Consider the following 21,498-nt stretch of genomic DNA (forward strand, 5'->3'; position numbering starts at 1 on the left):
TTTAAATTGTGTTCCGGTATGTGTTTATGTTGTCTTTTGGTATTTATCGACAAACAGGAATAAGTTCATGGCCGAATAAAACAAACTTGTGAATCAAGACGAAAGAACTTGCGACCAGTGCTATCTGTATTGTAATGACTTTGAGTAAGCAGTGTCGTATAACATTGGGTCCAAACGGTTGCTGATTATGTTATGGTTTATGCAGAAATGACTCTTTGATCTTTTCTGATATTTGGTGTTTCAAGTCCAACTGTACATGTTGTGTGCACACACAGATTCCTTGTTACTGTGGTCATTGCATTGTACGGCACACACAAACTACTATCAGCTAACACATCAATCATCACATTCACAACAACCCGGCTTGTTTGAAATAACGCGATTACGACTTCGGCCTCAGTGTCATCTTTGCAATCATTTGGATTTGGAAGTCCGGGTGTCTTGGGGGTAGGTGCTTTCTAAGGCTTAGGAGACAGCTGGTGTAGTCTAAACTGTCAATTCCGCAAAATTTGCACCAAGCGAAAACAAGTACGTTTACAGTATATGTACAACAGAATATGGGTAAATGTTAGAAACAATAAAGAAACAATGCAGCACCATTACATGCACCCTGCTTTCATTGAGTGCTGCGTTCCATATCAAATATTTATGCACCAGTTAATGGGTCCCTTGATCAATGATGCGTCCAGAAAGTAATTAGAACATGTTTACTGCCGATAAAACCTATTATATCCAGGTCTGAGTTTTAATACCGATCATCTGATTAACAACAGCACGACCGCCATTTCATATGTGTGTACAACATGAACACGAATTCGATTTATACAAAATACTTCAGAAGCCTCTTGAGCATGTTATAAAGTTGATATATATCAATGTAAGTAAGCTGTTGAAATCTTTCAACACATATTCTGTGTGACACAACACCCATCATTGTTACATTGTATGCTTTTGATTTTGGACTATTAAGATATCAGCCAATATTGTGGTATTACAACAGGCTAACATAGAAGACAGACACGATGTCTCATCAAGTGGGTGTAGATGTCAGTAGCACGTCGATGTAGGCGTGGGCGCGTATGTAGAGGTTGAAGATTGTCTGACATACATATAAATAGTGAAGCCCACTTAATCCGGATTATCAAATTACTGCAAATGAGTGAGTGAGTTTAGTTTTACGCCACTTTTAACAATATTCCAGCAATATTACGGCAGGGGACACCAGAAATGGGCTTTCCACATTGACAACAGTGACCGTCGGAGATTCTCGTAATTGCGAGGGTCCGGATTAAGGCGGGTTTACTGTAAGTGTATATATATACATATACCTTGGCACCAACTACATGTATATGTAGTGTACTAATAGACTCGAGCAGAACCATTAAAGTTCGAAAACTACAGAACCAGGCACAAACGCTTGAAACAAACATTCCCTTCTTACATACATAACATGTATATGTACTTAGTCTGTGTTACAGGTTAGATTCAGGACACGTTTGTGTGGCGTTTTATTTAGTTTAAAACTAAAACTGCCAGAATAGGAAATTATGATCCCTCATTATCATATAGTGATTTCCAACAAACGTGCGAATAACTGAGGATTGTTTTTTCACAGTATGAATAATTTGTACTTTAGAGCTTTATATATTTCGCTTATTACATTTAGAACAACAATGGTACACGTTCATCATGAAATATCCACATCCATAACACGTTGTTGCTATATTAAAGATATTACGCACTTAAAGAACTAGCATAACCATTACATTTGTCTTCGAATGATTCATTTGACAGAGTGGCATTTAAAACATAATATTATATATTGAAAAGGGCAATAAGGTCGAGTTACATTTGCGGTTTTCAGTAGCTATGTTTGTTGACGGATATGTCATATTTTTATACCGTCTAACTTTTCGACTTAACCTTTATCAACATAACTAACCCCACCATAGTTATACATGAAAGCTTGATTCATGATGCCAGTATGTCATACAATAACAAAAGCGCTGAATCAGCGTGTTTCCACTATATCTCATTATATTGCATCATAACTGCCACTGATCATCTCACAAGTCATCGTTTCCATAAGGGTTAGATTATAAAATTGTATTCGCTGATCGAGCTTAAAATATTGCGATCTCCATGTGGCATATATAACGTTTATGGCACATTTATGGCTGATACGTTGTGGAAAGAAATAGACATACCTTGTTACGATCGATAGGCGTTATTTGCGGGTATGGAAATGAGAACAAAATGGGGATACCAACTGGGGTCAAACAGAGTGTGCTCTCCGCCATTTCCGGGTATGTAATCTCCGAGTCCTGGTTGCACGTCCCCAGTAATTCATCTCGCCATTGCGTCATGTATACCGGGGCAAACCCATACAAAGAGGAATCTCTAGACGAGGTTACGGACTAGTATATTGCAATAGTAATTGAAGATTACAAATTAAGTCGTTTTCAGCCACTGCGCGGAAATTGAAAACTGCGAGGATAAAAACACGAGATTTTCTTTAAATGAAAAGCGACTTGGTATTAACATCAATTTCTTCTGGAGGGAGTTCTGATGCTGGACTAATGGAGAGTAGCTACGAAATTAACATGAAGGTGTTTGCAACTGACCACATTCGACATCGACTGAACATTTAGAAGCTGGGTTCCAAATTTATCTAAATTACTACTAGTAGTCGTCCAAATTTGTATGCATAGGCGGAAAGTTTATTAAATGATCATTGAAATGGGTGAAAATGAACTGTGCAATCCCCCCCCCCTTCTGAACTGTGCGCACACACACACACACACACACACCATACACACACCACCATTGCATGCATGCATGCACACACACACGCACGCGCGCGCGCACACACACACACACACACCACCACTCCCACCACCACCACCACACCACACCCATCCCTTTCTCAAAAAGCTGTATCCGCCCCTGGTATGTCAACTTAACTTTCTAGAAATTGAAAGTATTATATTTCGTATGTAAGCATACAGAACAGTATCTGCAACTAATCACATTCGACTTCGACTGCACATTCAAAAGCTGTGTTCACATGTATTTACATATACTCGAAGTCGTCCATATTTTTACGGCAACTTAACTTTCTAGAAGCTGAAAGAGGTTTATTTCTTGTCTAAGTATGCTAATTGACAATATTCTTTAACTTTACTTTAACTTAACGCTTCCAACGCTTGACGTATTTCATATACGTTTTACGTGTTGCGAACACAAGATTAGTCAAAACATCCTCCACACTATGTCAATAACATCCATTCTAATCACTGCTTGATATTTTTATCCATTACAGCAGCATTACCAAGATATATCGATGTAAATATGCATTTATTGGAGATGTACATGTATAAATGTCTAAATCATTCGTATGAAGTAAGTAAATAGTTCAACTATATAAAAAGCATCTTCAAGGACCAAAATAATGCCATAATCATGAGTGCCACTCATGCTGAAAATAAAATCATCATGCTTCTATTTCTCCCAGGTCTTGTTAGCCGCTAGGGTAACTAACGCTACAGACCCGAACAAAAATAATTGACAGAAAATCGTTCACTCTCCATAACTGTAACTTCCGGAATAAAAGGTAAACACTTTGCTGGAGTTAAAATTGATTTTTCCATTAGTTTGCCAACAATCGAGACAATGCAGTCAATTTTGGACTTACGCGCAAATGGAACTTCCGTCTTACATGTTTGGACTCCCCGGAAGTGGGAAAGTGATAGCAGGGCTTCAAGAAAGGCATTTTTGACGCCTGAAATAAAGTACGTGCTTGAATGATGACGAGAAGCGGCTCTAGAAACTTTACTTAGACTTTTGTTTATCAAAGTTCTGAGAACATGGCAAAGTAAATGATCTATTTAGTTTTTGGCTCGTTACACAGATACCTTTATATCAACTTTTTATGATACGATGAGTCATGGTTATATCCCTCACACCTTGAATACTCATACCATTATTTAATACATGTGAGGCTAATATACCACATGAAATACAAGCAATATTACACTTTGCATCGTGTTTCAAATGTTCAACATTCGGACGTTTTAGATGAATTCATTTAGGTGAGAAGATATTGCTAAGAAGAGGATTGCCACTCTAATCTGTCTGTAGAAAAACTGTTTCTCATTACCTTCTTGTGCTGGTGCTCGTTGTATCGTCTTATCTCATCTCGCCGATGCAAGAAAACGTCCCTAAGGTGTAACATGTTCAACTTCTTTTCCGCCGTCGAAAAAAGGATTATGTAACTTGTTGGCAGATGCAAATCTCTTAATAGCAGAAAATTTGCACTTAAGCTTCTTTATGAACAATCTTCTCTCGCGAACACGGATGGTGTTCGCACTCCCTGTTTTCCTATCACAACAGTTTAAAGTAAGGGCCTTCACAAATATTTATCCCCATTATTTACGCTTAATGTTTGTGTACATGGCCTTTTGATGGGCCAAAGATCTGGCAGTGGCGTCCTTTCCCAAACTGGGGTTGACGTATTCAGCTGATCAAATCTTATATCCGGCCATCGATTATCGATCTTTCAAACTAGTTTCTCTGGCGTACATTTGGTAACGTTTGCACTCGAAAATAGATTGTGGTCTTTGTATTCAGATCAGAAAAATCGTATTTGTGGATTCGTACGAGTTGCAGTCAGAGAAATACTCGTTGTGTTTATTATGTACATAATTGATTGACTGCTTTAGTGACTAAACCACTACTAAAACTCCTTTTATATACATTTAATGTACACTTGGCATGAAGTCAATATCTGATGTCCTTCTAAGGAGGCCTAATCTTCTCGAAAGAGACATGTCCACGTTTTATACAAAAAGAAGACATTCACCATTCAGTGACCTACGTCTTGCTTCCATTTTGTGGCTGTGACACTTCTTTTTTTAATATGAGGCTTTTTGAAATATCAATAACCTTTACGCATTGGTGTTTTTACTTGTAGAATAGGTGTTCGTGGATAGTATGCAACCTTCTTCCCGACTACATGAAAACTTGCGTCCTGGGGCCCGTTCCTCAAGGCGATCGTAGCGCTAAGATGATCGTTACTCGCATACTAACATGACTTACGACTGTCGTAGCGATACGATCGCTTTGAGGAACGGGGCCCTGGTTGTGATCGTTATCAGTTTATAATTAGTACATGCAATTTGTATATTTCTCAAAGGAAGACCACTTCAGAGGGTACAGAAGAGTATACGGAATTTACACACATTAATATACATTGTCTTGCGTGTCTAGATCCCATCAGTCCACCGAGGCGGGCTGTGTAAGGTTAGGATACCGTATACATTTTAATGCCCAATAATGAAAGTAATACGAGAACAACTGAAGCACCGCAGGAATGCAACGTGTTGATACAGCCGATGTAATATTATCGCTCAGGAATTCTCTCCACGCGAGCGCTTCCATTGATGCATCGCGGTCTCTTGTTTAGTATCACTGTCATGACTTTCATTTGCCCAACTGATTAATTAAAAGCGTTATAAATTTTCCACCTCAGATGTAAAATTTTCCAGTAATATGATGAATCCGAGTAATAAAGGCAAAGCCAATTTCTTCTAGAACCCGGGCCAGTCAACGAGAAGATGCGTTTCTGCACCAGTGCTAAGTAACGTCAGTGTTAATGAAGCCTCTTTAAACGATATCAGTTTTAAAAAATTGTGCATTTTGTTTCTTCCGACGTTACGTTTGTTAAATGAATTGAAGAATACAGAAGAATTTAAGAATCCCTTTATTTAGTGGTGCCATTTATGAAAGATATGGAACACTGAATATGCATGAAACACTCTCGAAACGAACTGTTGATGTTTCTCGATACAGTAATTCAGTAATTCATTCATTCATTGTTTCAGTTTAAGAAACAAACGGGTGCTAAATTTGCGGAAAAGAATATTGTCAACGCAACACATTGCGTTACTTGAGAAGTGTCAGGATTTTCGACGGATTTGCATTTGAAAAAAATAGATATAAAAATGTCTACAACGTTACATAATACATGTGGACATGTTTAGGGACATTTGCTTATGTAGTATTATAGTATTATAATGTACTTTAAAAATACCGAAAAGAAGCCAACATCATTCAATCCAGATTTGCATAAACAATGTTACCTGTGTTTCTGATTGATAAATACTTTCAGCGTCACTTTTATAAAGTACATATCGATGAGGTATGCATTAACATCAGAGGAACAGTCTTCACTGTTAGGAACATGAACATATTTTTATTCATGTTCTATTGTTTTGCAAAGCTTCTTAAAGGCCGGATGTCACGACTGAATAGCGACCTTAAGTCTCCATAATTCTCTTCATCTTCTTACCATCTTTGAGCACAACTGAATCCATTATCAATCAGACAATCTACGACTGACGTTACAATTGTTTGATATTGATCAAATATATTTATACATCAATAACTTCCTCCCAATAAGACCCCAGGACAGAAGGAGCTGTCTTGACGATACTCGTGCTGAAGGTCATCAACTCAAGGCTGAGGCGCCAATTATTATAATTATGATGGCTTGTTTCATCTCAACCGTTACCTTGTAATAGGCTTCCTCTGTCCTGTTTGATTTCTTGCTGTCAAGTTCTTTATATGTTGAAACTATTTGAAACAAATCTACTTGACCTCTCTCTGTCCGGGTTTCAACACAACAGACATGTTTCCAAAGGCCCTAACTCGTTTCTTTCATTTTGATGCTAATAACCAATATGACAAATCGTGATAGCTATTGTTCTAAACCAATATGACAAATCGTGACAGCTGATAAATTGCCTTAAATGCTGATTGCATAACATAAATTTCAACATTTCCTGGAACTATGGTAATGACAGTTTGATACTTTATTTCCAGTGCTGTTGACACGTGAGCATTATCATTGTTGAAAATTCAACATCCAATATCCATTAGATATAAAAATGGTATTGACTGCATTAAGATAAGAAGATAGCTAGAATCCTTTTAAAGTATACGATATATTCTGATAGTATTAATTATTCTTTCCTTCCCTGCCTCTCATAACCACTGTTACGTCGTGATATGTTAGTATATTTGGTTATCTCTTTTTGATCATATTTCCTATTAATAGCGTTATTTTGAAATGCATCATATCATCATTTACTAAAAGGGTCTGCATGCATTGTCGTTAACATCGATTTACCTTTTCATGCCCAAGTTTATGTTACTTATGGCAGGTTTGAGATGCCGCAGGATAATTTCTGATGTATTCAGTAATAGGTGATTTAAATACAGACACAGGACATGCCTCGATACAGTATTTCCAGGGTACCTTTGGCTTTTATGTTCGTTTGTTGTCAGTATAGTCCAACATTACGGCGGTGGCCTGTAAATATTGGAGTCTGGAACTACAAAATCAGTGATTGCTATTAGGAGCACCAATCCGCGCAGTACAGATACAATCAAAGATTGCTTGGGATCAGTTGCAACCGGATATCCACACCAGAATTTATGTTTAACACATGCTCAGAAAAACAGAACACAAACACGATTTCTGAACTGAATTCTCCAACTACAATACCACTTGTCTGTCCGGGCTAGGCTCACATTCAAGGGTACACATATGATGGAACCAGAATATCGCAGAACAATATCGCTTGAAAGTTAAAGAGAGATTATGCCCATGGGGGTAGGGTAACCTAATTTATATAAAGAGTTAGATCGTAACACTGAAGGATTGTGTAAGACTCCCGGCAGGGTTATACCGGCGTCCCTGGCCAACATATTGCTTAAATGTTGCCAAAAATGCCGTAAAACCGAGCTCAGAGTGGTGAATAACTATGGGTATCTTGTGTGACTAGGTAAAGATATTGTAATTAATGAATATGTGTAATTATTGACCGCAGAATCTACATAATAAATCGTATATATTTCAATAAAGCGAAATGTTTCAATAGCACTAATCACGAGGAATTCATTGTACGACTGTATCAAAAGTATTGGTTTCAATCACTGTCAGAAGGTATGCGCATCCTGCCAATCTGTGGCAACCTTCACAAGCACACGCACGTGCCAATCAAGTTTTTGCTTGAAAAAAACCCATAATTTACTTTTAAATGACTTAAATCCAATATGCTAGGATAGCCAAGCCTTGAGTACATAAGCCTTTCCTTGTTTCCGTCGGTAATGTATTTTGACAGAGCCATATTATAGTCATCGAAAACAAACTCCAGTACACCTAAATTATTCAGTTTATAACATCCAAGTTAACGCACATAAGGCTTTTCATGTTAGGCATTCCGCACGTCGAACCAGTATGGTTATGATCAAATAAGTCTTGACCTTATCTCATAGAGGCCTGTTTTCGAGATATTACTCAAAGCGTTGTTGGGTCGGGATATTTCGCCAGTGCGCCCTCTCGCCGGAAACCGCTCCATATATTGTATGATTAAGAAGGGATAAAAAGATACCAGGACAATCGGCCGGAACTTTAGGAGGATGTGCTCCTTGAGAGCCCCTGCTGCTTTCAGGACTACTTCACGTTGCCGTTGAGAACAGTCTCCTCGGAACAAACTGCTCTACGTCTTGACACGAAATACTTTGAAGTTTTCATTGAAGGGACTTTTTGACGTTAGACGTTAGACGTTCCTGCGGTGAATGGCGGTACGTAACCGAAGGCAGGGCTAATCAGTTAGAATTAACTAAAAATAGCTGATTTATCGATTAGAGTGGTCTGGTAAATTTCTCTGCGGATTCTCTCTTCTGTACCTTGTATATTCGAGAGTTGCATGGTATGAAGTAGTTTTGACTGGCATTCTTCTGATCGACTTCATGACATCTGGTCAGGTTTTCATGAAGATAGTGTCGCCAACCACATGGCCACCTTCTGATTAAACATCATGTTGACTTAAATCACATACGAGAGCGCGACTAAATGGGGTATTTTATGTGTTACTGCTTGAATCAATGGCAGAGGTTTGCCTGCATTAGCACGAAATACCTACTTTATTTACGTGCGCGGGCTGATTTAATTACATGCGTTTATCTAATGAGACAGAGGTATTAAACTCACTTAGTGCGATACGCGACAGAGATATATCTTCTTCGTGACATATCGTTTAGGTCGTCTTTACGTTAGCTGGGTTCTTGTATGTGATATATCATGTCTAAGATGAGCGAAATAGGTCCGATTGGACTTATACAGCTCCCTCATGCATTTAGGATCATATAAGTGATGCTTAAGGGCATCCTTACCACAAGGAGCGGTAGGGTAGCCTAGTAGTTAAGCGTTCGGTCGTCACGCCGAAGATCCGAGTTCGGTTCCCCACATGGGTACAATGTGTGAAACCTATTTCTGGTGTCTAAAAGCGGCGTAATGCTAAACTCACTCACTCACTCACTCATTCCTTACCACAGAACCACAAATACGTATGTCCATCCTTCAAAACTGCGAATTATATTCTTAATTATTCGAAAACATGTTATATGGATCGCGATATTACTGCTTGAGAGTTACGGATAAATGCACATTATGCCACGAATTAGAAATGAGAAAAGAAATTTATATGATGTAGACATTTTGGTCTACTTATCAGTGCCATGTACACATCATCCTTACATTACACTCTGTTACACTATGTTACAGAGTTGCCATTGCTGTGGGGTGGTGGCTAATGAAAGTGATTTTCAAATTCGCTCTGGTGCGAAATCGATTTCTTCATTTCTCATAACTTGTCAAAATCAATTGCAAGCCAGTATTTCATACATACGTAATAAAATAAGAATGCCAATCAGTAATTCCCTGCGTATAATTCTGTATGTTATCACCAGTTGGCATCTCTATTCCTCATTGATATCTTGTTAATGCATCAATCTCGTGTTACAGGCAATAAAGTATGTACCGAGAAAGAAGCATACCATAAACATGTTAAATGCGTGTTAATTGCCATGGATACGGGTCACGTGACAGTAATACTTTTCACGTCATACACAGATTTCAGGAACACGTATTTTACAACGCTGTTTGTGTGTGCCTATATGAGTTTTTAATCCTTATTCTAAATATCACAAGTAGATGCCAATATGGCTCCATTGCATATAGTAATGGAAGGCTAATGTACATGTGATATCAGACAATAGTTTCAGGAAATGTATCATATTTTTACAAGTCCTTTCCCATCCTGGTTACACGTCGAGATATCAATTTTCCTTCAATTAATGAAACTGATAGCACTTCTAACCTGACTCAGACGGTGGTTTGATAGCGTCCGCGAACGTCATTGGTTTAAAATCGCACGTCCCACATTATCTGGCCTTTGCTGCGAGCCTTCCCTAAACTTCCGGTATCAGTCAGATTTCTTTACCTTCGCGGACAGGAGAGGGACATTACTCTACCACAGCCTTCAAGCGACAGTTTCCTGCTAACAGAATGAGTGCTTGCTAGATTCTATCATCTTGACGACTTATTCGCTAAGTTCCATCCATTTTCAGCGCAATTATCATCTCCTTCGGTAATAGCATAGATGGCATCGCTCCGCCGGCCCTTTTAGAGGATATTAAAATACGAACAGGACCTTTGTGATTTCCTGTTGGGTTGCTAAGGGTTAAACGTAACGTGATCGATCGAGATCTAAATGGGACCGATAGGGGCTTACATTGCCAAATATTACAGAGAATAACGAAATGATTTTGGTAACGTCTGGGCCTCAGACGTCGAGGTTCGGCAGTTGATGACCTTGAAGAGAATAAAATTGATGGCTCGAGAGTAGGTGAAACCTTGGTATGGCGAATTTGTGTCAGATAACTTATTTTTGTGAATGGGTTGAATCCCCACGCGTACTCTGTGTTCAAGGAAGCTGTCCTATATCTGATATAAGATTGAGTGAGTGAGTGAAGTGTGATACCCGTTCAGGTATGACACGCGTGAAGCTGGATCTGGAGATGAAGCACCCAGGATCATGGTGGAAATTGGATGCCACGAGTATCCTGGTATCTAAGGGACATAACTCACACTCAAAATGCCCATATATTCATGCAGCTCTAAATTTCAGTAATTTCAGAAATTGTATTTCCAAACAATAGTCCTTGGCTCTGGGAATAGACAGATTTACGTTTCGTTTGCTGGGGAAAATAGTGTCAAGTACCACCGTTAAACAATACTACTTCACGTATTGTCGCTTAAAAACATGTTTGATGACAAATATATATTCCAGCTGTTTACCTGATGTGACGATTCTTAGAGCAAAATAGACGTTTGAACATTCAACTGATCACATTCCAGCGAGAAGCCAAACCGGACCATTCCTGGGTTATGCCAGTTTAGTGTTGCGCTAATGATAGAAGCAGTTGTCAAGAAACTCTGATTTCCTGGCTCGATTAACCAATTCTTGGTTATGGTGCTAAGGACAGGTTTATCTTTATGCCTCGTTAGCCATTAAGGGAAGCAATTGGTAGAAGTAAGCACCTTTGCCGCCAGACCCTACGATGAACCGTCAGGACCATGGTGACTATATTTAGCAACGCGGTTTATATGAGATAGAGAGCTTGTGAACTTTATGGAAATGAGTACCTCGCTTCATGGATTCTGTCATGTAATATTTGAATATGGACGGTGTTTGTGGGATAGTCCTAAATACTAGATTTACACTTTCGATGGCTGGTGCACGTAAAACGTTCGACATACGACTTGAAAAAATCATATGTTTATAAATCATGTTTTCTTGAACCATATTGAAATAATTGACAGGTTATCTACATTCTGAGCCGTTTAGTAATGCGCCTGAGATCGTTTTAAAAGGTGCTAAGGGCAGATAACTGTTATAAGATTTCTGCTTTTGTTACACGTCTGTGTGCCTTGTGTATAAAAATACCGCCCTGATAATGTACATTCAGATCTCAAACAGTCTGCTTTCTGTTCCAATGGACTCCTTTAATATCCGAAATTAGATTTCTCTGTTTGCTGGCTTACGTCTGGAACTGTGTTCAGGAAATCAACGGATGAGAAGACTTTTTGAAAACCTCTTGAAAATTATCGCCCATAGGGCAATTTCATGCAAATTTAGCATGCAATTTCTCCACTTTAAATTGGTATTTTTTAAAGTTTTCTCTCGAGTCTTGGGTCTTCTAGCACTATTTAATGCAAATTACAAACCTCACTAATCTGTTTATATCTTGATGGGGTCGGACGGAAAGCTTTCGAAAGGTTAGTTGGACGAGACAAATGCAATTTAAATCGGCCTCGCTTATTGTGTGCAACACGGAAGCGAGATTTAGAGATTTTTCTTCACATTGAATCGCTACACCTTCAAAAGGAGTCAGCACTTCAGGCGTTCGACTTCATCAATATGTGTTCAAGATTTTAAGATCATTTTTAAAATTGAAACGAAACATGAAAGTAAATGAAAAGGATTCTTAATAATCAGTTAACTACACTTATCATTATAAACCTGTATTGCCTGTTTTGTGATTTCGTTTAGAACGAAAACGGCGGCAGGTTAATGATAATGACAGCAAATGATAACTGTGAAAGAAGGAAATGAATTTTACAGCTTTAATGCATGTCCTGCCTATGTTTTTTCGTGGCTTTTGGGGGGGTTCCGAACACTTAGAAGTGACGTTATTATTGACGGATATTCTGCTCAGAACATAAAAAATCATATGTAACGCCTTTAAATCCTAAATGTCACGTCATCATAATCAAGAGATTCACCGGCCAAGATTACCGTTATAGGAGAGAATATAAATGATAATGATAGGATTTCATTGAGCATGTTGTGCACGCGATTCTCGGTGAAATCAGTACCAAGGTCCCCGTTAGGTTCACACCATATTCTAGCTGTCTCTCTCAGAGGCCCATATTCCAGTCCGGTCGATTGGCATTGATGGACGACCTGTGCTGGCCAGAGTGCGAACCTGTGCCTTTCTATATCATCTTGCTCGTCGGTTCAGGGGATTTCTAATATTCCTGATCAAAATTCATTGACGTATAAATAAGCTGACGGGCCTACAGCATATCGGAACAAACTGCAGAACCATAAAACTAAATTGGCTGTCTCTGTCGGCTGTGCTAGACTGGTTGTGTCTGTCTAGGACGCTCATATTCGCCATTATTATTTTCTCTTTACACGTCGTGACTGTCAATAGCCCTGCTCGAGATGCACGTGACCTTGCGCGAGCGGAGCAGACGACAAACGAAATAAACACGAATGCTGCACTCGCTCTGCGTGATTTTCTCCTCTGTGTTGTATTGATCCACGTCAATATTTCCACACATCAGCCAAATTTCATCAAATTTCGTTTCGGGTTTCCTGGAGGGCCATATTTTCGACTAACCCGAGACGTCGACGTGACATTTTACAAGGGAGATAACTCGTGCCTTCCATGATTCGATGCCAGACTTGTAAAAGATCATTTACAATGTCACGAATCTTATACATTCCTAAAAATGTGTTTCATGTCAATGTATGCGAGATCAATTGCGCACCGATTTGAAAAATAAATAGAATAAATATTGCGAATTATTGAACCAAACGGTATTTGATGTATAAGTATCCAATGTGCATTTCACGTCAGACTGGAATAAGTACCCCAGCAATACCACAGCCACATATGAACGTTCGAGACTGGATCTGACGGCCAGTGGTTAAGGCATGAACATCGACCAACACTCGCGGTGGCCTTGACCCATGCGGAACCACGTCACACTTTGTCCCTCCCGGAAGTCCATGTTTTATCAGTTTAATTAAGCTGTTTGTATGTGTATCCGTATTGGGTAAAATGTATGTTTTTACCCTACTTTTGTGCTCACAGTCTTGTAAGGTTTTCATTAGCAAAACACTCGACATATTGATGTCCACTCATGTTATCCGCTCCCCTTCAGCAGCTCGTTTACTTCCACTTTTTACGAGTAATTGCCTGGAAAAGTCAACGCATGCTTTTTGCTATTTAAGGTTTGTAAACATGAAAGATCTAACGCTCATCTGCACGGCTATAACACATGTGGCCTTTCGAGTAAGTTGTTTAGGCATATACATTCTGGAAAAATCAATAGACTCGACTCGTCTGCCACAGTGTTTTGTTAGTGACTGTCGGTCTTTATGGTTATACGTTAATTAACGTGTCATATGTGTTTCAAGGTAAAGTAAACCTTTGCATGGGCAGTTGGCTTACTCTGGGTGTTTTCCTCAAACATCTAATACGAGGCTATATATATGTTGAGAAAGTATTACTAACACAAGTAAACACCGGATACTATGATTCGTTATACCGGAAATCAAATGGTGACAACTATAACAGGGAATGGTCGTGACCGACAGGTACTTCGAGTTATGCATAATATTCGAGACACCGGCATTCGACTCATCGGGATTTGACTGTATATTGGAAATGTTTTTGTTGGTACTTAGTTACTATACGTGGGGTTACTAGCTTGGGTCTTTTCGAAAGTATATACCGAGTTTCCGAACATCCGAGCATAGTATGTAGAGACAGTGCGATCATTAGCGCGTTCCGGAGTGAATTCCGTTAAGCAGAGTTCCTGGAATTCCGGCAACATACCGGAGGAGGATAAATGGTCTTCCGATCTGCGTTCGCGTGAGTGCGTGCGTGTGTGTGTGCGTATACATGTGTATGACCTTAGTTTTCTTCAAAGTATTCAACTGTATAAGAATATAGCATATGCTTCTGTAATGTATTACACACACCAGTTTAACGGTTTATATGATGATATAAGTCAAAAGGCAGTCTAATCTTTGGTAGCCACAAGTTAAGCCACCAGTTATGCGCAGGATAGAAATAAAGTGATTAGACTATCTGAACGTGTGTCGTGGGCCGATAACTTTGGTCGGTGTTCTTAATATCAATCACTGGTTTGTCGCTCGTACAAAAGTATTTGCAATAAGTGTAATAGAGATACAATTCGCCCAATCGCTAAGTAACGCTTGAAACGCGTTACCCTCACCATTACTTAGATTATTTCTATACTTAAAATCATTCTTTATCCCATCCTGGGCACCAACGATAAGCCATTCTCATTTTGCCTGACATGTTTGACAAAATAGACCAATTACTCAAAGGCATTGTGTGTTTATGCTGCATCTCTGGACAGAATGGATGACAGGCTGGTGTTGCCGGTCACTGATTTTAACATTATGTCATTTCAAAGCGGTCGCACTATATTAAGCCTTAAGCTCATGGATCTATTACAAGGCATTTTCTCACTGTTGGTTTTAATCCATGAACCAATACCGACTGACATTGACTTCCAGCAGCTGAGTAGTCCCCACTCATCCAATTTACTGCCTTGTTACAGCACAGGTGAATACCCTGTGAATAAAATGTTATATCTTGAGGGCGAATATCGACAAGGGACAATTACCCGACTCTGCTTAGGCATATGGCAGTAATCACAAATCAAAATCATCCATTCACATACTCCCATCGTTCGGGATTGTCTGATCAATTTCCCAAAAGTGATAAATTCAAATGAAACATGGTCAAATTATATCTAATTATAGCATTGTATGTGCTGAATATGGCAACCTAGTTATATAATATTCCCCCGTTCCCATTCCCGGGATTTCAATTGAAGGCTATTCAGCAGAACCTGCAAAGCACCACTAATGTAGGATGGCAAGGTACGTACACACTACGGATATGATGTATATATGTACTAGTCGTGTTAGACGAAATTTGCACTGCAATGTATTATTAACCCATTGTTCGGGAAGCAGTTTGGTTCACGAGAATAGGGTGTTCAAATAGTAGTAATTTCACAGGTCCGCTTTATAAGTACGACAGTCTTACATATATCCTATGATTATTATCTTTAAAAAAATCACTATCTGGAATATGCGAGGATGTTTGTAATTACACAATGAGGTTATAAGTTCCATTAGTTTAAAAGTTTAGTTGTTCCATAGCGAACGTAAATTGATTTTTAGCTGCGCACTATCAACGCTCGTTTGCCCAGATTTTATAATTTTATAATCTCTTTGATCTCTTAGAAACTGAGGTTGTTCAATTGTGAGGGATTTTTAAAGACCTAGCTCGGTTCTGGCAAGTGTTGTTGCAACAGCGATTTCTTTGCGTTACATCATGAAGACATATTTATCAAAGCGTGTTCTCCCAGAATTCATTCTATATTACTTTTTTAATTGAGCTCTCTTTGATCACCAACGATGGGTCTTCTTGTCCGAACTGTTTATATTATTGTACCCGGGCGTCGGGCAATAGGAGTTTAGAACCCTTGAAAGTCACCTTACTTTCTGTAACTATACACTGAATTTGTGAACTTTCCTGCAAGGATTGGGATATATGTCAGCAAGTACTTAGGATGAATGGTTTAGGCCAGTGTAGAACACAACAGTGGATAGGTTGACAGAGCGGCAGGTTTTTTGGCGAGTTGCAACCATTTTACATTGTCAGCAATTACTGAAGTAATTGAACAAGTTGCCTCAGAGAATTCTTAATGATGTTAAAATAGTGACACAGACACCTCTGATTGTATTCAACGCCTAGGTCAGTGTGCACTCATTATCATGTTCAGTCCCCATATCTATTAATTATGGATTTTGACGAACGATTGATTACTAGCCCCTAATTACAACTAACTAATTTGTACGGATGGAAATATTTTGGCGCGCTGCTATAACTGCTGCAAAAAGGGATTACTATTGTTATTATTAAGACACTCATAACGAATGGCTGAAAATAGATCAGCTCTTCTATACACGATTCTTCATCCTTTCAAAACCAAGATGAAATAGCATTAGTATCTGGCCCAATTACCCTTTCAATAAAGCAGAGCATCGTAATTTAACATTGCAGTGTTTCACGCCTAATACACCCGGGAATACCATACAGACGGAGCAGTCCTGTGTGGCTGCACCAGTGTTTTCATGAAAGCATACTGTGTGCGTTTCAACAGGGCTTCCCTTGAGATACCACATGAACAAAGGATGGAGAAAACAGGATGATCTCCTTTCAAATAGGAAAGTTGTTTATTCACGATTCGCTGCTTCCTATGCTTGAAGCTGTTGAGATTTTCTCCACGTTCAAGCACATCTTTTCAAGAAGTGTTGAATTTCTATCTCAATGTTTTACTCTAAACTCAGGCATCCCTGTTGTTTTGGAGGCTGAGCCCATCTCGCTTTCAATGGCCATCATCAGCTTCCGCATTGAGGTCGCCAATTTCTTCCACGACCTGCAAAGCCTTTTGAAATAGGATGTTCCTCGGGGATGCCTACTACGCGCGTCAGAATTCGCACGGGTTTGGCACACCAGAACTTAAAGCTGTGAATATAACGGATTGATTAAGACGATTTTCAAATAACCAACAACATATGCTAACCTCGCATGAACATCAAACAAACTGCCAAGAACATTTCTGATTTGGAAGGAAGAAAGCGATTTCACAAGTTGACCTCCTCGTCGTAGTGCCTCCATTCTAGGCCAGGTTTGCCTGAAGACCCCTCTCCCGCCTTCGTTCTTGGACCGGGAGCCTTGGTCGATAAGTGTTACTCGCCCGTACGAAGCATACACGGCACAGGGGCTGTTTGCAGTATCGAACGGCTGCCTTATCGACGTTTGAGGAAAGCATTGTACACGCCAGTCTTCGTCGACCACCAAGATCTTGGCAAGCAGCGTCATTCCAATATGTCGGCGACGAGTCGTCTGCGTCGCCCATACACATCTTTCAGTTTGTTTCCCGCCAGTTTTTGTGAGCGTGCTTTGTGGCGGGGATTGTTTGGAAGACCTGGTAGTATATCCTGTTGAGGTACCTACTGGGTATATTATGGAATCAGCACGCTACAGGACAGTATGATGCATTCACTGACGAGGTAAGAACAGGTACCGCGAGTATAATCACGAAATGATTTAGTGAGGAAACTGGTATTTGAGACGCCATGCATGTAACCAAACCCAAACATGATTTCCTAGTATTGGTTCCCGATCATGCCATCAAAGATCAGGGTATCCTATGCCTCAAGTACCTAGTATTATGATCGTGTTGGTATTTCGCTTACACATTTGTAGTTAAATGTTTATCGAAGTCTGAGCCGTGATGCTGTAACAATTCTGAATTTGTGACTAGCCTCAGATCTGTCTTGTCGTGCTTTCAAGGGATTTCATTCAAGTCACTCTCTTTTCCTCTTGACCATCGTTACACCGTTGTATAAATCTGGGCTTCATGTCGGAGATCTCAAGTCGCTATGATGCATAGTTAATGGCTGAAGTTTTCTAATATGTACTGCTTTTTTACGTTGTTTTGTATTGTGATGGATTTTTTGAAAATTATTTTATTATTATTTTGATAATTAATGAGTTTGATGTTTGAAATCGATTGTTCATCACTGTAAAAAATATGGTTTTGAAAAGCGGAACCTAAAAATCGTATCAAATTACGTTATTATTTGCATAATTTACAAGCGCTTAAAGAATCGTTTATTATCTGTTGAATTCTCAAGAGCATTAAGCAGGGATATAAAATAAGAAGTATGTATCATATTTTAAGGTTATCCTGATCTGCGTGATATTTTGGATGTCAATCAAACATCCAAATGAATGTTTCATGTTTACAATCTTGTCCGCGCGAGTTTCGCTTTATTTCCTCGCTGCAAGAGAAGGAAGGCAAATGCACAAATCAAAAACACATGGTTTTCACGTGAAAAGATAATTCCTAAGGTGCTTTGGAAGAGCTAACGCGAGCAAGCTGCACTTGTCTTATACACAACAGGTGGGAAAACCTAGGATATTACTTGCAATAGCATCTAATGTCGGAAGCCATACTGATGAAATTAAATATGATGTTGATTACTTCTCGACTACTGCTTCACAAGTACATTATGCGGGTAATAAATATACATACTGTATGACATTTAAATGTTACATATTTCCGTTGATGTAATGTTTCTGCAATGAAAAAACTAGGAATATCAACTCATAAAGAGTAACTGGATAATGCGCTACATTTTATCATACAGACACAGAAAAACAAGTTCACAGGAAATGGTGTCGCCATGACAACCGGGAATGGTCCTAACGTGTTTCGCACGCGTGACAGTTTTACCCAATTTGATTTATCTGCAAAGGCTTTTTTAGAAAGCGGGGATTTTTTCTGGACAAAAAATCAATATGGACAAATACGCATGAAAGTGTGACGAGTGTGATTGTAGTAGTGCACGCTTGTTCAGTGTCAATGGTAGACCAGGGTCTCGATAGTGTACACATGCGTGTTATGACACGATTAGCTCCGTTACAAGGCAATGCCAATGGTTACGCAAAGACATACGCTACACGCTCGGGCGGGGCCTTGGTGACGTAACTTCATCATCCTAGGGACTGCTTAAAGCTTGGTTCGCCTTTATGATTAATGAAATATCTATAACTAGTTGTCAATGTCTACCATTGAAACGATTGAGCGACAGCTTTCTACAATATCTCGTATTATGGCATCTCCGTGGAAATGAAATCTTATTTATTAACGGTTGCCATGGGAACCTAAGTTAAGGTTTATCACTTTTATCAATTTTATTCGCCAATAACTACATCGCCCTAAGTGTTCTTGAAATTATATTCCAAGGCGAAAAATAGATTGCAATTTGAGCATTACCGAACGGATCACTTGCAGTTCTTGTTGGTGGTTTTTTTTTAATTTATATAAAAGTTTCCGTTTAAAATGAGCCAACACATTTCGTTTGTGACTTTTGCCTGTTCTAGTTCTGACAGTTATATCCTCCCGTAGGGATTCCAGATTAGCAGGGGTTCGTGAGTGTCATCTTCATCAAATGGGTCATCAGACTCGGCGTCTTCGTTGACTGCTTGTCGTCGTGTCCCGACGTCCCTCACCATAACAGTCACTTGATTGTCTGCCCCAAGTTATTTACAAGCCCTTCTGAGTAAGAAGAAATACAGAGATATGTTTAATAATATCCCGATGAAGTAAATATTTATCAAAAAACACTTCACATCTAACAACATATTTTGCTTACACACTACGTTCCCTTACTTTTTACCCTCAGTATATGTACCGCGTTGACATCAATATCCCGGGTCCTGCATATTCGTATGTTTGTACCTTTGAGACTGTCATGCTTTAAATATGCACGTCAGTTGATTAAAGCATGCCATCGAACTAAATAATTCAGAGGACTTACAAATTGTGCAAATATTGCATGCTCTCTGAGGACCCCTCAATACGTCGGCACGGCCTGTTGATGTTTAAAAGTATGTGTTGAAATTGGTTACCATGATTCGGTGTCTTCTAGCGGGTTTATACACGTTACGTAGGCATCAACTATTAATGCTGGCATAGCGACGGTGACACGCACCGTTTGTTTGTACATTACTCCAGTAATAGCATTCGAGGCACCTGTCTACATACATGCGCATCTCAACATCTTATTACGAAGACGCGTTTTGTGTTGGTTATAGCACGAACTGACAAGTCCGTCACGCAGCAACCGTGAGTCCATTCGTATTTATCGAACTGTCTGAACGTATTTCAGCATTGTCAGGAGGCACGGGTAGTCCAGTTGTCTAAGGTGCTGTCAGAGTTGATTCCCTTGGGCAAGAAAGAGACCTGAGATCGTGGGTTTGATCCCCTGTTCGCCCCACTTGTTTCTAACTATTTTGGCTCTTTGCTTGTGTGATATCAAAGTGGTATTCGCCTGGGACCTACATCCCTTCGGGTTTTCCCCCACATCAAGATAACACGTCAAATATCACCTGAAGATTGTTGACAGCGGCATTAAACACAATCCACGCTCTCATTCAGCAGTGTAAGGATGGGATTCCGTTGATATTGTTCGAATATGCGGATGTGGTTTGTGTATATAATTCTTATTGTCAGCTAAATTTCTAAGTCTCATCGCCATACTATCAACTGTTTTTAAAGAGGTTGATGGAATATTCATGTAAATTATGTAAATTATCAATGTGAAATTAACGGTGGTTATAATTTATGATAAAATTGATTTTTCATCTGGAATGAGCACATATATTGGTGTTTACACCTATTCATATCTAAAGAACATTCTGCTTATTCACAACGTCAATCTTTTTATAAAGAGATTAAAACGTGAAAATATAAACTACATTCACTTAAAATAGAATTGTTCATGCAAATACATCTTGAGAAATGATTCCTAATCAAGTTGTCTCCCTTTAATGTCTTGACATTCAAAAGAGTTCTTTCCGCAAATGTTATTTTGAAACCATTTATCGATTTTGTTGTGTCGTCAAGAGAAATTATCTGCATTGCTGAGACAACTGTGTCACTTGCTGAATGTACAGTTGACATCTATACTACGGATGTTCATAGGGAAAACCGAATCAGAAATGTTTCTTAAATCATGTAAAGCGACAGGAATGTTTTTATGTATGTTTCTACATCACTGATGTTTTATGTATTTGGAAATGTGCTGTTAGATTTAATCAGTGGTATACAGCGGTGAATGATAGGGCGCTATGCTAGGTATAGGTTAGACTGGTTTGTGTGGTGCTGATGTTTAA

At 39.2% G+C, this 21,498-nt stretch overlaps 1 protein-coding gene across 4 annotated transcripts in view; it reads left to right on the forward strand.

Annotated features, from left to right (window-relative positions):
• Positions 1-21,498, forward strand: part of LOC124253965 (innexin unc-9-like) — an 86,109-nt gene that overhangs the window by 34,498 nt on the left and 30,113 nt on the right. For 2 of the 4 annotated variants that reach the window (XM_046687817.1, XM_046687816.1), the window contains exon 1: positions 17,016-17,825. The exons of the other annotated variants lie outside the window; for them this stretch is intronic. Coding sequence is in view for 1 of the 2 variants with exons in the window: in XM_046687816.1 (XP_046543772.1) it covers positions 17,806-17,825 (20 nt within the window). In the remaining variant the exon portion in view is untranslated. Of the gene's footprint in view, positions 1-17,015; positions 17,826-21,498 lie in introns of those variants that run through there. 4 annotated transcript variants of the gene reach the window in all.

Source organism: Haliotis rubra, unplaced genomic scaffold (genome assembly GCF_003918875.1).
Source record: "Haliotis rubra isolate DU_JTF1 unplaced genomic scaffold, ASM391887v1 Scf56, whole genome shotgun sequence".
Taxonomy (NCBI): Eukaryota; Metazoa; Mollusca; class Gastropoda; order Lepetellida; family Haliotidae; genus Haliotis; species Haliotis rubra.